The sequence below is a fragment of the Gavialis gangeticus genome, unplaced genomic scaffold, assembly GCF_001723915.1.
Source record: "Gavialis gangeticus isolate Ggan-Ray unplaced genomic scaffold, GavGan_comp1, whole genome shotgun sequence".
Lineage (NCBI taxonomy): Eukaryota > Metazoa > Chordata > Crocodylia > Gavialidae > Gavialis > Gavialis gangeticus.
Window position 1 is genome coordinate 15,779,469 of NW_017729009.1, and position 16,976 is coordinate 15,796,444.

The 16,976-nt window shown below is 41.6% G+C and overlaps 1 protein-coding gene across 1 annotated transcript in view; it reads right to left on the reverse strand.

Annotated features, from left to right (window-relative positions):
• Positions 1–16,976, reverse strand: part of CDH4 (cadherin 4) — an 806,448-nt gene that overhangs the window by 121,631 nt on the left and 667,841 nt on the right. Inside the window, exon 7 of the mRNA XM_019509758.1 lies at positions 571–743. Within this exon, the coding sequence (XP_019365303.1) occupies positions 571–743 (173 nt within the window). The remainder of the gene's footprint in view (positions 1–570; positions 744–16,976) is intronic.

Consider the following 16,976-nt stretch of genomic DNA (forward strand, 5'->3'; position numbering starts at 1 on the left):
CGAAACATTTCCCAACATTTCTTGAAACTCGCAGCTTCCTAATTTTATCCATGCAGAGAGAGAACTAGACCAACACACAGTAGGGTGGGTGTCATATAATGCCCAAGAAGAAAGCAGTGCGTGGGAACTGGCATGAGAGTGTTTTAATGAAATACTGAGATTTTGTGACAAGGGCACTGTAATTGTGTACTAAGAATACATTGAAAGATTTACAGAAGTTCAAGATAAGTCTATTCCTCGACCAGTGGGGGACTGCTCTCTACAGGTATTTTCTAGGGCTTTAATTATAGTCTTAAGTTCTCCAGGGGCAGCCTTTCATCAAAACACCAAAGACAATAATTTTACAGACTGCTTATGATTAGGACAAACACTAGATCAAACCTGAACTGCAGACACACGCCTCTAGACTTTGTGGAAGTTCACATCCAGCACTGAATATACTATCCAGAAGAGCTCTGAACACAAATCGCTCCAGACTTGTGGCACATTTAGATGTAAAATGGAGCCTGGCCTTTATACTCAAGCAAACCACTGACAATCAAAACCAGCTACTATTGTCTTGAGTCTCACCTCTCTGTCCAGTCCAGCAGCCACTGTGACAATGTCTCCCGTTTCACTGTTAATGGTAAACATATTCTGCGATGGACTCTGTGGGGTCTGAGTTACAATTCGGTATCTCACCATCCCATTGGCTGTAGTACTATCATCTGCATCATTTGCAGTCACTGTCATCACATAGGTACCTTGAAACAAGAGAAAACAAAATCTCAGTGACTTTTCAGTGGATACAGAATGTACTGATTATGATGTGGGGACATGCACTTCACTCAGAAAGGTTATAAATAAGATATCCCATTTCAGATATACCTACTGCGAAAACACTACCCCCTGTTCAGATTGGACAATCTGTCAGGATAATTAATTTATAATAGACTAGATGACTTCTCAAGGACCTTTCCAGCTAATACGTTGTAGGTTTATTTCTACAATTTGTAATTTCTCAGATAAGAGGTGTCTTCTGCACTTTACTATATCTTTCCCCAAAGTTTTTTTTAATCTAACAATCAGTCCAGTTACTTTGATATGGAGGGCACTTCTAGAGTTTACCGGACTAAGGCCTCTTAGATTATAGACAGGCATTGCATTTCTCTCGGGATAAAGCGTAATTGTTCAGATGTCAATGTTCACTGTCCTGAGACAAATCCTGAAAAGGTTTGTGAGATAAGAAGTGGTAACGGTTTGTCCTGGAAGATTATCAAGTATATCTGAACAGTTATCCTGGGATTGCATTGTTAAACCGATGGCAGAAACGTGGCCGTGCATTTGGGTGGTCACTAAACCAGGGGTGAGCAAAATGCAGCCCGTGGACCGGCTGCGGCCCACCAGGCCATTTTATCTGGCCCATGAGGCCCCTAAAAAAATTAGATAATTAATATTTATAATTATGCGCTCCTGGCTGCCTGTCATGTGGCCCTTGATGGCATGCCAAAACTCAGTAAGCAGCCCTCCACCCAAAATAACTGCCGGCCCCTGCGACTAAACCCTTATTGGAAGGGTGATGTGGATACATGCCAACCCCAGGACTTTTCTATTCTGGGCCAAAGGTGACATCTGCTTCTAGCCTTAGAGTTGTCTGCAATCTCCGAGAGCACCGCTGCCATGCTCACCTCGAGTGCATCATGCATTGGCCCTTGCCATTGTTTGCTGCCTCCAACTCCTGCAATTGTGCAGCCCATCGCGGCAGCCCCTACCCCGTTTTCAAGCAGAAAAAAAGACGTTTCTGCAAAGTGAACGAAACAGCTGCTGCCCAGCAGGAAAGAGAATCAATGATTTGGTATGTGTGGCCAGCAATGGAGTGAATCTTTGGTTTGTTTCTTGTTAATCATCAGCTTCTTCATTTGCTTTGCAAAAAAAACCCCCCTACTTTCTAGATACTGTAGGGAGCGCAATGACAGGCTCATTATCACTGGAGTTTGGCAGCAGGGTGTTCTGTTAAAGTGGGAAATTATCATTATGATGGTAGAAGATGCTGCTTGATTGGATGGTCTCCTGCAGCTGCCTGGTCTTGTGTCCCTTAGAGCTGACAGGGCCCAGCTTTTCATTTGTTACTGCTGGTAGGAACGGATGACTGAAAAGATGGACGCATAGTGCTTACAGTAACCGTCTGCAAGACTATACAGAAGCCAATGCTAAAGAATAGATGGGAGGAAGGGGAAACAAAAAGAGACACTGAAATCAGGGATGGACCAAGTTTACTGGTGACAGAAAAAACAGGAGCATCGATAGAAAAATGGTAGGGCATTGCTTTTGCATTGCTCATTTGCAAGTCATGTTCAGTTTGGGGCAGATTATGGCAGACTGGGACTGATCCAGACAGAAGGGCCAAAGCAGCTCAGCAGGGATTGTGCCTGACCAAGGCCGAATGGGCAACTCAGTTGTTCCTCAAGTGCTGGTAGTACTTTTCCACTCCACCAGCAGCCGTAAGCATCCGTGCTGGCCACTGGCACATGCTGCTCACCTCACTGCCCCTTCTCACTCTTGGGACACCCATAGGCTTGCGCGCGCTAGCAGGGAGCACCTCTTACACAACACGGCTCTGTATATTCCTGGTGGTGCAACACACCTGAGATTTTCCAGTAAAAACATTCCAGGTTGCTTTTAAAAAGTTTGTGGCAAATTCCTATGACGAATGCAAATCCTATTCTTCAGCAATAATCCTCATTCCCATTGTGAAACGAAAAACAAATGATTCAACATCCTTAACACTTCAGCTTTGATTGCGGGAAGGGTCACTGACTTGAAGCAGGGTCACAGAAGCTATAAATTGTTCTCCTTTCTCTTGCAGCATTGCTTTTCTTCCCCAGCAAAAACAGTTATGATGAGAAAACTGATACAAATAAAGAAGCCACCCCTTAGATAAATACTATTACAGAGAAAAAAAATGAAATAGGAAATATGTTGAATGAGGAGACAATTGATTTGGAGTTTACGGTATGTTATCTCCATGCACCGCATGGAGAAAATGTCCCAGAACAGAACAGCAAAATACGTGGGTAATAAGAACAGAAAAGAAAGAGAAAAGAAAACCTACATTAGGAAGTATATACCTGGTATTCACACATCTCCAAAATAGTTGGCTCTATTTTATCACTTAGTTTTCAATGTAAGAAAACCTAATAGCTGAGAAAGAAAAGCTGCAGTTAAATAGCAAAAAAAGATCCTTTTGAATACATGAGATGCCCGGATGGGAGAATTTACAAAGCGAGTAAAAGCCTTACTCATGAGAACAAATTGTTGATCTCCCAAGATTATCCTTGTGAAGGAGGAGTAAGTTGGGGGTTACTCCTTGTCGGGCTGGGCCCCGATGGCTTCCTCTGCCCTTATGCTCGTTTCCCTTTGCACCGCACTTTGATCACTAAAATAATAACACTAGTGTTTCAGTCCCAGGACACTTCTTTATTTTGATTATCTTGAATCCACCCCCCCTAGAGACTGGTTAAATGCCTCTCGAGTTGTGAACCAGGGAGCTGTGTTTCCTGCTGCAATCTGCTCTGATTCTCATGTGTCAATATTATAATTTTCCATTATGAAATCCAACCTTGCAGGAAGAAAAAGCTTGGAGAACTTGACATTAATTACTAGATTGTAACTTAACAAGTGGTTCTGTGTAAGGGATGATGCGCAGCTGTGCCATCCCAGGACAAGAGTACGGTGGGTATCAGGGATGCTGAGAAAGTGGCACTCCTCTCCTTGATCCCCTGCTTCGCTCCAAGAGGGAAGTGATCGGATAGACTTGTGCTACCAACCAGCAGCAAATTACTTCTGCTGTATTGCCTTGTGTATGGATGAAGGTAGCCCACATGCCCACTCCCTTCACCTGCTCACATATTTCTAACCCATGTAGAACAAGAGTAGCAGCCCTAGGAGATCTGCTCTAATACCCATACTATGTCCCATGCCCAGGGAAGCATTGTATTAAGGGCCAACGTACAACCTTACCCTTGCTGTGTGCATTCTGCATTAGGCATTGTATAGATTTACCCCATCTTAAGCAAAATGCATCTCTGGTTGGTCATCTGTCTTCTCAAAGTATCAGAGTATTAAGCTTGAAGGGAGTATACACTGTAAAAATGCAGCAGGCTAAAACGAATGCCATGAAGACGCATGCACACATACATATTACATATGTCTAGGTAGAGCAAGTTAGATGTACAATCCCACAGTATCTAATGTTTTACATAAGAAATGCCATACTTGGTCAGACCAATGGTCTATCTAGCTCTGTCTCTGACTGTGGCAGGGGTGGATGATTTAGATATATTCTCTATTCATTACCCTCCCTGGCATCCCATTATCAGTTTAGAGAAGCCAGAGGAAGCATCTCCAAGCATTTCATTCAACAGCCATAACAGATTTATCATCTATCTTCTATCTGCTATGTTAATTCTACCATACTATACTTTTTGGTGACAATCTGCTATTGCCCATTTGATTGTTATCAGGTCTCCCAAATCCCGAGTGGGAATCTTTTTTCATACAATTCTAGCAGGAAGGCATTTCTATGGAGCTCAGCATTAGAGCATCCAGGTAAATATGTAGTGGCAAACTGTAGAGACTTTGCTTGCTTGGGGATATTCATTGATGTCAACAAGACTGCTTACAGGAAGGAGAGCTCACCAAAGCCAGGGTTGTACAATCCAGCCTGTTTTGTGCAGGTGTATGAACTTAATGGGAAAAAGAAAATGCAAGAGACATGCAAAAAAATGGCCACTGTCATCTTCCAGGTCTTCTCTATCCTGTATTACAGAGAGAGACTGTGCAAGCTGTCATCTCAATAAAGCGGGTGTGCAACCTGCGGCATGAGGACCACCAGTGGCACAGGCAGCAGGCAGATCAGGAAAGGAACAGGCAGCAGATGGGGCAGGAAGCAGAAGGCAGAGCAGGGGATCAGGCAGGGAGTACAAGGCAGGGAGCAGAAAGCAGAGCAAGAGATAGGGGCAGGAAGCAGAGAGCAAAGCAGACCAACAGATCAGGCAGAGGAAAGGGACTGAAGTGCAACCGGGAGAGGGGCTCATTTGTGGCATGCCTGCCGAAGAGGCTGGCTCCCCATGCATCTCCTCTTTACCACTCCAAGGTGCTCTTAGCCATATACAAATTGGGACTACAGTGAAACGATCAAACGCCATTCCCATCTTTAGCATTAGAAGCTGTTACGAGTTTCCAGTATGTATTCATACTACTTTGCCCTCTAGCATTCAAAGCCTGGCAGAAACAAGTTAAATTTTTGGATTTGAAAGGGTGGTGTACTAAAACACTGTACACACTACTTCTTTCAAATGAACACATGAACTGATGGAGCACAGGCAACCGACTGGCCAAACCCATGTGATGTATCATTTAAGAAACCCATAATCCAAAAAGGCAAGTTTGATATATTTTCATTACACCTGACCTACTCACTAAAATCAGGTACCTCATATATTAAATAAAATACATATCTTAGTAAATCATGTCAATATTAAACCAAATATGTTGCGTGTTGAATGATGCTTCCAAGAAAGTGACTGAATTATCGTGCAGAGAGAGCAGTGACAAGCTTCTAGTACCTTAGCTCTTCATTAACTAATGTGCCAAGTTCATATATCATCCAAGTTAAAATTAATGATTGACATGGCAAAGCCTCTCTGCCATTACAAGGGAAAACACCACGAACCTCACAGTACATCCCTTTCATTTCTCAAAGATTGCAGTCTGCTGGACATGACTTTTGTCAGGGGATACATTTTTGTTTCAAGCTGATGAAGGTTAGCGCTATGAAACAGCATGGGGAAAGGATGTCTGCGTGTCTCTCTGAGACTGAGGGCATTGTTTCTTGAAAATCCTCCCTTTGGACTAATCAGGCTTTCCATGGGATGTGCACTGTATTAGGAGGAGCCCTAATGAAATCATTACGTGCAAGACTTATGAAACTCTTATGGCTGGAGGAGTGGGAGCTGGGGAAAAAGAGATTCTTAAAAATCCAGTCTTTACTCTAAGCCAGGTTTTGAAATGTGTTCATTTTGGAAATGAGACGGTCACTGTCCAGTACAGTCCTGCACTATATAACAATAGCTTTGGGAGGCCCCTTGTATCCCTGAGACTTTCAGATCAAAATGAGTATATGATAAGTAAAATAAAAAAAAAAAAAAAGCTAAGCTCTCGTTCCCTGAGCTACATGGCCATAACCTTTCAGCTCCATGAATTTTTGGCTTGGGATGCCCCAAGCCAAGGTGGGCTCTTCTTAGCTCAGCTGCTATCGCTTACAAAGAACTGCAGGAGAAATGCTACATCCATTTACATCTGGTCTCCGCTACATCCAAACCACCTGGTTGCTGTGCAGTAAAAAACAGGTTTTCACAGTGCTAAGAGACAGCATTGTGAAAACAAAAACCTGTGCACAGTTGCTTTCCAAAACTCCTTGTAAACGTGGTTCCTTAAGCTTGATTGTTACAATTGCATTATAATTAACTTTCCCCCACTAAGATGGGTAAAAACAGGATTGATGTTCATTAGTTAGACTTAATGCATGTTAAAAGAAAGAGAGAATGAGCTCATCAAGAGACTAAACGAACCCCAGTAAACCTTCCGCGCTGCCATTTATGCCTCATATCAATGGGGGGGGGGGGAAAATCCTTTATCTGTGATACAAACAGACAAGCTAGAACTTCATGCCGTTTTCAGTGTTGATACTAATTCTTTATTGAGCTGTGTCTTATAATTTATGTTTTTAAATGGCTGGTAATGTTGCAGAATCATTAAAGGTTGGTTAACCTTCCAGTCTAATTTTGACCTACAAGATACTTAATTAAATCATCCCCCCATAGAAAAGGATTGAATCATTATGTGCAGACATGTAGTGATGATCATATTACATTAGATCTTCATTAACCCAAGTTAATAATGGCTTTGAACTAATGGAAACCTCCCCTTCCTCCCTGTTTTTTCCCCCAGATTGCAAACTGCATGTAGCAAACAGTTAATATGCTGACAATTGTGTAGAGAACAGAGCAATTTGATGAAGGAAAGTCTATATTCCTAAAAGCAACATAAAATGTGCTACACTTCCCCAAAAATGCCAACTTATAATTCAAAGCAGGATCTCAATAACAACTGCATGGGCCACATTCCCAGATCCTTTACTTATGATGAACAGCATCTTATTCATTCAAAGGAGATCTTTCTCACAGGAAGGTGAACACAATCTGGCCCTGAACTTGTACAATAGCAAGCACAATGGGATCCCAAATGGCTTGTTACGAACTAGGACAGAGATACCTGAGCCAGCTTTAAACTTTTGTTTCTTATCAGGGTAAATTACCCTGAACCCCTGTTGCTGTGGCTAGACTGCTTGAAATATCTGAGCTGTCTTGCTGAGAGTTAATATGGGCAGGTCTATACTTCAGTGCAAATGGTCATATCCTAGCTCCTCTGAATACTGCAGTAATACACATACTCTTCTTTTTACTTCAATATTAACTCCTGAATATCGCTTCAGCACTGAAGGCAGTCACCCTCTTACAATTCATCTTGTAGGCTGGTCCAGCCCATCATTAGTAAGCACCAGAAAGTCTTTTGGTCTGGTTTCTAAATGATGGATTTGTATGAATGCTGTGCTCTAAGTTTGGGCTCCCTGTTGGTTTCCGTGTTTCAGTGGAAGAGTGAAATCAGCAGCCGTCTTGCTTTCCAAATGTCTTGCTGAGAAGAATTTGCTCATCTCAAACTCATGGCCATTTGCAAGATCAGACCATGATTTTCATCCATCACTGCACACATGCGCAGCGCCAATGAATCCATATGGATTTACATGAGCTGTGAATCTAGCCTGGGGATACTGGGTTTTGGCAGGCAGGTTATTTCTAAGCATCAAGAGAATAACAGCAATCAGACAAGGTTATTCTCAGGGAAATTATGTTTTGGGGCTTGTCATTTTTGATGATAAACTTTTACGTTTGAAATTTGTAAGGCCTGACTATGGGTTGTGTGAATGGGGCATCCTATGGTTGTACCCATGCATATTTGATATACCAAAAATGAGGGAGTTCACAAAGCATTGTAGAGCCTAGGAACCACCCTCTACATACGCAACAGATATAACTACAAGTAAAGCCTTGCTCTGCTATAGATCTTTTCTATCAGTTGATCCAATGCAAAAGAGATGAGTATCATGATCCTCATTGTACCTGTGGAGAAATTGGGGCACAGAGTGATGGAATAAGTTATGTACGGTCATCGAGTAGGCAGGGGCAGTGCTGGGAGAGAAACTTGGGCTCCCGAGAGCTGGTTTAGTAACCTAGGCACAAGACATTATTACCACCAAAATTAATAACAGATCAGAACATGAATCCAGATTTAGAGGGGTCGTGAATAAATAAAACATCATATTTTGACCTAGAAACCCATAAGATTTATGCATCTTCTTGGACAAAATCCTGGCCCTCTGAGAAAGCCAAGGGAGTACTGCTATTGATATCAGTGGGGCTCAGATTTCATCCTGTGTATTTTGTCAGCCAAAGCTAGGCAGCCAAAATCTGCAATCCTGATCCTTTAGAGTTTCAAGAGGCAGATATCAGTGCAAGGACAGACCCCGTGAAAGTGAGAAGGGAAAAACAAACATAGCATTTCAGTCAAAGAAGGGAGGGCAAGGCCAGAAAGACATTTAAACAGAATAACTACTTTAAAATCAATGCAGCATTGTCTGGATAATCAATATAATGAATGATGAATAGGCAGAGTTGTCATTACTGAATGTACAAGTAGTGAGGATGATAGCAGAAGCAATTTAGGAGATATGAACATGAGGACAGCATGGAGAAAACTACTGTAGTGTCAAAGACAAAAGCACCCTGCTATGCAGCCTGGCATCTCCAAGTTAAAAAATGTATTAAACAGATGAAAAAGCCCTTTTATATTCTCACTGCTATTGGTCTCAAATGAGAAGTGAGAATCAGGCCCGCCAGGATCATGTAACAGGATCATCAAACTATATCGGAAGATGCGCAAGGCATCAAGGTAAAATAAATGCTTGAAATCCTATTGCAGACCTAATACATTGCAAATATGTTTAAACTAAGCTGTATGCTACATCCTGTAGACGGAAAAGTAAAGTAAAAGCAGCACTTTCCCATTACAGGATGTTCCACGGGGAGTAGCTGATAGCTCCTGGCATTCTCTTTCACCATTATTTTTTGTAATTAATGGCAAATTTTGACCTTTCAAGCAGCTAACCTAATTCATAAAGGATGTCACTCCCTAATTAGTGGAGACATCAGATTCTCAACCTCAAACAAGGCATGAAGAGACAACCTAATAAGAATAAAGAGAACAAGTGGATCTAGAGATGATTGAATAAGTTGAAGAGGGTGCTGCCATCTGGAACTGAAGTGATACATTCTCTATTGTTTAAAACAAAATTAACATCTTGGGAAAGAAAGTGAATGGATGCATAGAGCACAAATAGCATAGGGGTATGTCCAGATTTCAGGTCAACTTTTGTGCAGTTTAGCCAAGTAATCTGCTACCCGATGAGACTGAAAAAGCTACAGAAAGGCAAAAAAAAAGAAAAAAACTACTACGACAGGCCAAAATATGTTGTCAGAACACGTAAGACGGGTTGCATAAATAGATGAGCCTCAGCTGAACTTAGGAGGCCATATTATAGCCAGGCACTCGCAACAAATGCATAAAGTGAAATAAGAATAACTTAAGATTTTCAGAACTGCAAGCAAATACAATGCATAAGAAAGTAAGAATTCATTTCCATAGGCAAATACGCATACGAATAGTGAAATCAGGCAGACATCTCTGCAAAAAACCTGGGCTTTAATATATGCTCAGCCTGCATCTGGAATTTTCACTGAGAAAGGAGAGGTCTATGCAATTATAATATGGTTTCATAACTTCCATAATAGAGTAAAACAGCACTAAAGTTTAAACTTCAAAGATTTTGCTGCAGAGTTGAACTAAGGCAGACGGGCCATTAATGCAGCTGAAGAAGCAGAATGTACAATGGATAGTACTTAATATTCAACCAGACTGAGAACTGGAAGAATGCATCAAGGGAATACATTGCTCGGGAATATCAGCAACAGAAGCCAGTCCCACCATGGGTCGTGTGGCCCAGAGACTTCTTTTTGGGAAATGCTGTGCTGTGAATTTTGCTAGCAGATATTTGCATTTGCTGTAGCCTTGCAAGACTGGATGATGATAGAAGCGCGGACAGAGCCAAAGTTCACTTAATGAAATGAAGGCCGTCAGAGAATTTGGTCTGTAGTCTACAATGACACACTATGTGGGCTGTGCTCAGGGTTTTTTGTACAGTGTGCTACAGCTCCACAGTGAGTTCATGCGTGCACACACGCAATGTGAGCAAGTGCGTCTGAAAGGACACAACACCAGACTCTTGATTTTTTTTTTTTGCATCCTGGGAAAGGATGAATAAAAAGCTCATTTATTCTGGTTAGCATGAACCTCCACAGTTTTTCACTGCCATCAATTTTCCCTCTTTTCTTTTGAATAACATGCCTTTATTAGATTTTCCTCAAATGTTTTGCAGTATATTATTTGTGGTTGCTTGGTAAAAGAGAGCAGTGCATGGACTATTGCACTGTTATAATTCACTTCCACAGCAGTCTCAGAAGATTAATTCAGCCAGTTTTATTTTGTTTTATATGAGGCTTACCATTTCCTTTGGAAGAGAAAACATCAACAGCTTTGGATATGGGATTTTATTTTATTGCACTGAGATTGGGTCTGGTTATTTCCATACAGAAAGTTAAGAAAATCAATGATTTCAAAACTACTCAAATTGATGCAAAATGGAAAAGCGACTCCAGAAGGGAGTTTTCTTATCTCAAAATGGTGCTTTGAGAACAAAAGACCCTCAAAGAGGATAGCCATGTGTGGGTGGAGAGAGGCGGATTGGACAAAGCTATTTTTAATAGCTTACCAAATGCAAGGATGAAGTCCACGTCTATACAAAATCAGTGGAAGGAGGTTATAGTCAGCTGTACAATAGGCTGTATGATGAACTCAGAAGTAATGCTTCCAAACCATGATAGACTGAAACTCCCACCCACTGGTTGAATCAACTTCTGGTAAGAACAAAAAGTGATTTTTTAAAAATGAAATCCCTTTAAGGACTATAATACTTTTACTGTTTCTATGCTGTCTTGGTTCTGGTGCTATTAGGAAGACAGTACACATAGGAAAACACTCTTTTCTGCATGGTAGCCCTCTCCAAGAATTCACTGTATTGCCTACTATTTTCATACTACTGCATGGCATTTGATCTTGGATGGAAATAGTGACAAATGTGAATAAATACAGTAGTAGGGAGAACAGCAGGTTCTTTTTTCTGCTGTTTCACCCTGAAATTTCACCCATTTTAGGTCTCACCGTTGGGAACAGCTTGCGATTTTTAGGAAGTTGAGTCAACTTTGCCCAAACATTACCACAATAATAGCTTACAATTTTGAGAGTCAAGGGAGATGCTAATATGTTTCATACACTTCCTCAGCTTATTTCTGCAGACGACTATTTATCCGCATACCGATCACAAACATGCATGCTCGCCGTACAAACACACTTGGACATACTTTATCAAGACCAGATCACTCTTTGCCTAAAAATTAGAGCCTGAGTGGATGCAAACCAGCCTAATTCCACTGAAATCAGTAGAGATACTTTAGTTTATTGCTGATTAAGGTATCTGGCCACATAGGAATATATATACACATTCTTGTTATACTCATCATATTGCACGACTGAATTATTAAGAATGCCTTAAAACAGTTACATAATGTTTTGAATGCCAGAGTATGGCGCCTTTTTATAGCTATTTATTTACTAAGGTCCTGAGCTGACAAAGCACTGATGGACTCGCTTGATTTTTTTAATATGTAGGTAAGACCATTCAACGAAGCATTTTAGTATGTCCCCATCCTATTACCTTAATGAAGAATTAGGCTCATGTTTGAATGCCTTCACGAATCAGGGCCATAAGTAAATACAGAATCATACAATCAATTTACCTCCAAGCTCATAAACGAATCTCAAGCTAAATTAATTACTATTAATATTTTGTGTTATTATTTAGTTAACTTTTAAATGAATATAGATGAAATGTTTTATTGATTTACTTCAAGGTGCTCTGGTAATGGTTCAGACTGAAAGGGAAGGAAGTAGCTTTCCCTTATCCCTGTCAGTATTTTAAAATGCCAACGGGAGCTGTATTCAACGACTCCAGGACCTCACCGCCGTTTTCATTCCCTCCCTCGCTACAACAGTTTTGCCACTCGACAATACCCTCCCTCATCATCCACCTGCAAATACAACCGGCGGGATGTTGAGCATCTCTTTATTAATTGTAATATCAGGTGAGTAGAGGGGAAGAGCCAGGAATTCAGCATCTCGGTTCCTCGTGTGAATTTACCTACGAATGAAACTCTGTGCCTTGAAGGATTAATTTCACAAGTCTTAAATTGCAGTTTAATTTGAAAACTAATTCAGCCCCATAATTGGCTTTCTGTTCAAATCACTGAGGCTAAAGATTTAAATTCTTAATATTCAGACGACTCTCAAGTATCTGGCCCCATTTGTGCATTACTCCATGGTGCTAATCTCTAAAGGAATCTCTGCTGACATAGAAATAAAACAAATACACAAACAAGTGAGACTTTTATAGAATAATCTGTTTTAAAATCTCTGGTATTACATATAATAGTGGGGTTTTTTAATAAGATTTCTTTAACTCAATTCGCCGCATGTAGGTTTGGCTCCCATCTCTTTAATTTTTAGGTAATATTCGTATCAGGAATGCTAGCAGAGTTGTGTGAAGTTAGGGGAAGGCAGTGAGTTTTAAATTACAACATTTTCAACTAGTGACGTTTCTTTCCTTTGGAGGTTGCTTGCTCTCAGGTACTTCATTTAGGGGCAAGAAATTGGTGTCAACTCCAGTCTTTGCCTTAACGATGTCTTCAAGAATTAAATGAAGCAAGCAGGGGTGCAGCAGGGTGAAATCTTGAGCTATCAGAAGCCACTCCGAATTGAGGCACTGAGTTCAAAGCTTTCACCCCAGGATAGATGGAGCAGTGGGTTAAAATGCCTTGTTACAAATTTTCTCAAGGGAGGGTTTTCCACCGGAAAATGCTGATTTCTTAAAAGCCAAGTGTTTTGCAGAGATGTGCCAGTTTGGATGAAAATTCATTAACAACAAAAGTCAAGCAAAGCAGAATGGTGTGCTCCAAGAAAGGTCAACATGCAATTTTGCCCCCCCCCCCTTTTTTTGAAAGGAACCTTTTGCTTTTTCACCTTGAAAAGACTTTTGGCTTCAACTTCCTAAAATGCATGTGGCGTCGAATAGAAAGGGTTGAAACTGGAACAAAAGATTTGACCTTATGGAAACACACGGATCCCCCAAAATACACGTATTTCTAGGAATCTGTGCAAGGGGAACTTTGATGCCTTTTGGTTTTTGTTCTGCATTTGAATGGGAAAGAACTGAAATTGGAAAATGTCTCAGGAACTAGAAAATCATATTCCACCTGGCTCTCCTCCCACAGGATGATCTTGGCTTGCTACAAGCACAGCTGTAGCGATGCAGTAGCACAAGTTCATGTCAGGCGGTAGTTGGTGAAGCACAAGGGGGGGAAAAGCAGTACTTTCTGCTATCGCCCACTATAGCTAACAAGGCTTGGTTACCAGAAATCAGCTTTGACAGGACAACAGCATTCCTGCATCATGTACTGCATTCAGAAAGGAACCTGTGGTATCCATCCCTCTTTATCGGCTCTTGCAAGGAAAGTTCTCCAGGTATGAGAACTTTGCTGATTAAGGCTGCCAGAGGGACCAGGGGAATTTCGGCTCTCGCTTGCAGCTGCATTTTTAAATCTTAGCTGTGTTCTTGCTATAGAGGCAAAGTTCAAAGAAGCAGAACATTATTCAATACCAGTAAAACATGGCCTTTTAAGATACACTTTCAAATAGTGGTACATTAAATCAAGACAACTAAGGGAGGGGAAAAAAGCTGGACCCATCAGTAAAAGAGAGTCATACATCACTATTCATGTTCTGCATTTGTTTGGAAGGGCCCGCATTTTAAAAACGAAATGGTCCACTGGCGCCACCTTAGACTAAATAAACCTGACAGCGCTAGGAAGAATGCATTCCTGAGAGCACATAAAAAGGGAAAAGAGATATAATTCAATCTATTGTATGCTTCGACGCTGCGCAAGAGCCACATTATGACACCTAGAGTCACTGCAAGCGGTACCTTATTCCATAAGGATGAATTTCATTGATTTCAATCAGACTAAATTACGGCACGAGGAACTATTCACCTGAAGGAGATCAGACTCTCACTTCACAACAACAGCCCTTAATTAAAAATACATGAAGCTGAGGTCTGCATTCCTGTCGAGGTTTGATTCCCAGGGTGACTTACACAGCTCAGAGACGTGTTTGTTGGGACCCCCGATCGGCCTCTTGGGTTCATTAAGGCCCTCTCACCCAGGAGGAGATCGGACCACCTTGAACAATCCTCCGCACCTTTCTGCACCGATTCTCCTGGCTCCCGCCACGTGAAACGCACAGCCAAGATGGTTGCGGGAGACTATTTTTTCTCTCTGCAGGAGGTGCATCTGTTTTCAGTCTGGGATGCTCGAGATGTCCGGGCAGAGCAAACTAGCCGTATCACACGCAGCATAGCATCGCCCATGTTCATCCACTTGTCTGCATTCCCGTGACCTTGAACCACGGTGGCGTCTTTTGACACACAATTCTGCGGCCTGTATTTTGACGGGACCTCTCTCTACTCATTGCACAGGCCAAGCAGGCTTTGCAGGTAGGGCTCTGCCCGCCGTAGGGAATGCTCTTTCTTGCTGAACTCAGGGGGGCAGGAAGGAAGCCCAGTGCTCACTCCTTACCAGATGGAGCTGGTTTGTGCCCGAGAAGAGAGCATGCTGCATTTAAGCAATTCTTGCTGCTCCTTCTCCTCGAGGCAAAACTGCTCTTGGAGCAACCCCCAGGTTACTGCTTCTCTCTGCTCCTTTCTCAGCAATGTGCTGTAATGGCACAGGAGAGCACTTTGTTGTTCACTTCAAAGGTGATCTGCTCTATTGATCCTGTTAATCAGTCTTACCGGGGCTTTCCCCTATATGCCAAGGTCATCGTGCACTGCTCAGCGGCGTATATTTGATGATCTTACTCTGGGAGATTTACATGGGCTAGATCTTGAGCTCCTGACTGTTTTTATCTGGGAAAAACTCCTACTGACTTCAAAGGAACTTTGGCTGATTATAGTGGTTGCCATTAAAGTCAGCATTTACTGCATATCGTCGAGTGACTTTCTAATCCGTGCAGATGAAAATGTCGGTGGCATTCCACATCCTGCAGTAACTAAGTAAATACTGGCTTTTCAATAATGACCCCGTATGTGGGCATAAGGATGGTACAAGAAACAGCAATTGTGTAGGAGTCAGGGAAGAATTTTCCAAGTCCTGAGGCAAAGCTCAATGGTGCTGAAAAGGGCCTTTTCTAGGAAATGAGTGCTGATCTATTCCATCTCATAAGACTTACTTAACCTACTTGAAGCAAAACTGTCTAATATATGTAGTGTGCTGGTGAATCAATACTGAACACATTTTGCCATGCCTTTCTTGTAAGAATACACACCATACCTTTCATTTGTTGATCATCGTGCTGAAAAATTATGAATCCTGCCTGCAGTTTTTTTGCCTCGTTCTACAAAGCCTTAGCGCAGTACCTCTGATGACCGTAATTTCCTGATTTAACTTGAATTAAGGAGGATGCTTCCATATCTCTGGGAGCTTCGTCTTTAGCTAAATAAGCTGTGTACTTCATTTTGGCTACATTTGCCTCCCTACAAAACAGCGGCATATTAATTTACAGAACGTGACAAGCGCTCTGGAAATACAAACTAACTGTATAACCTCTCTATTTTTTTCTCAAAGACACAAGATTATAATTATTGCCAGGCACATGGAATAAGGGCCTCAGATATCCATGTTCCCAGGGGAGTCTACAAAGGCAAGGAATAGAAATTCAATACTAATATAAACCTTTAAAAGAATACCGATTAAACAAGAAAGGGGGAAAAACAAATACATCAAAGGCAAATGTAATTGCTTTTGAATAAAACAGATTGCTTTCTACCTATCTGCCTTAAAGGCAGGCGCTGTAGCCTGGGATGCAGAATACCAAAAACGACTGGTATAAGCAGAGGCACAAGTATTTTGTAGTCAAAGGTATCCTATTCTCATTTAATAGCTTAAAGGCTTATCTGGATTTCAGACAAGAAGGGGTTGCAATTTACTGCTTCTATCATCCTAATGAGCAGGGCTAGTTTAACATTTGGGAACACTTTCAATATTGATTTGTTTTAGAATAAGATGTAGGAAATTTGATTTGTTATGGAAATGCCGTGCATCAATCTGCACCCCAGACCTTGATAACTTGCCTGTGGAAGTCTCAGCATGGCCTTAATATAACAGGGGGGTGGAAAACACTGTCTCTGAAAGAAAGGGTCATTAGAAGGATCAATTCAATGTTTTCACATGCCAGCTCCAACGAGCCAACTCCGGCTCAGGGCTTTGAAGCCTGGCACATCTCTACCCAAAACACACCAGGAGAGAAACTGTGTTGTGTGTTTTCCTCCAGAAATAATGTCATACTTTGTCCCCACGACATGTCACTGCTACAGCCCATTCCTCACAATTCTGAAAGACAATCAATCAGGATTGCAATTCACCTTGTTAAAAATAGTGGCCTCTGGAGATTTTTCTATGACAACTACCTCAGGCAGCAGAGAAGTCATGATAAATGTTTGCTGACACCAACCCAAATGTCATGTGATGTTTAACCCCTCTACCTGGTAAACAACTGAAGATAAATTTATCCTAGCCACAAAAAAAAAAAAAAAA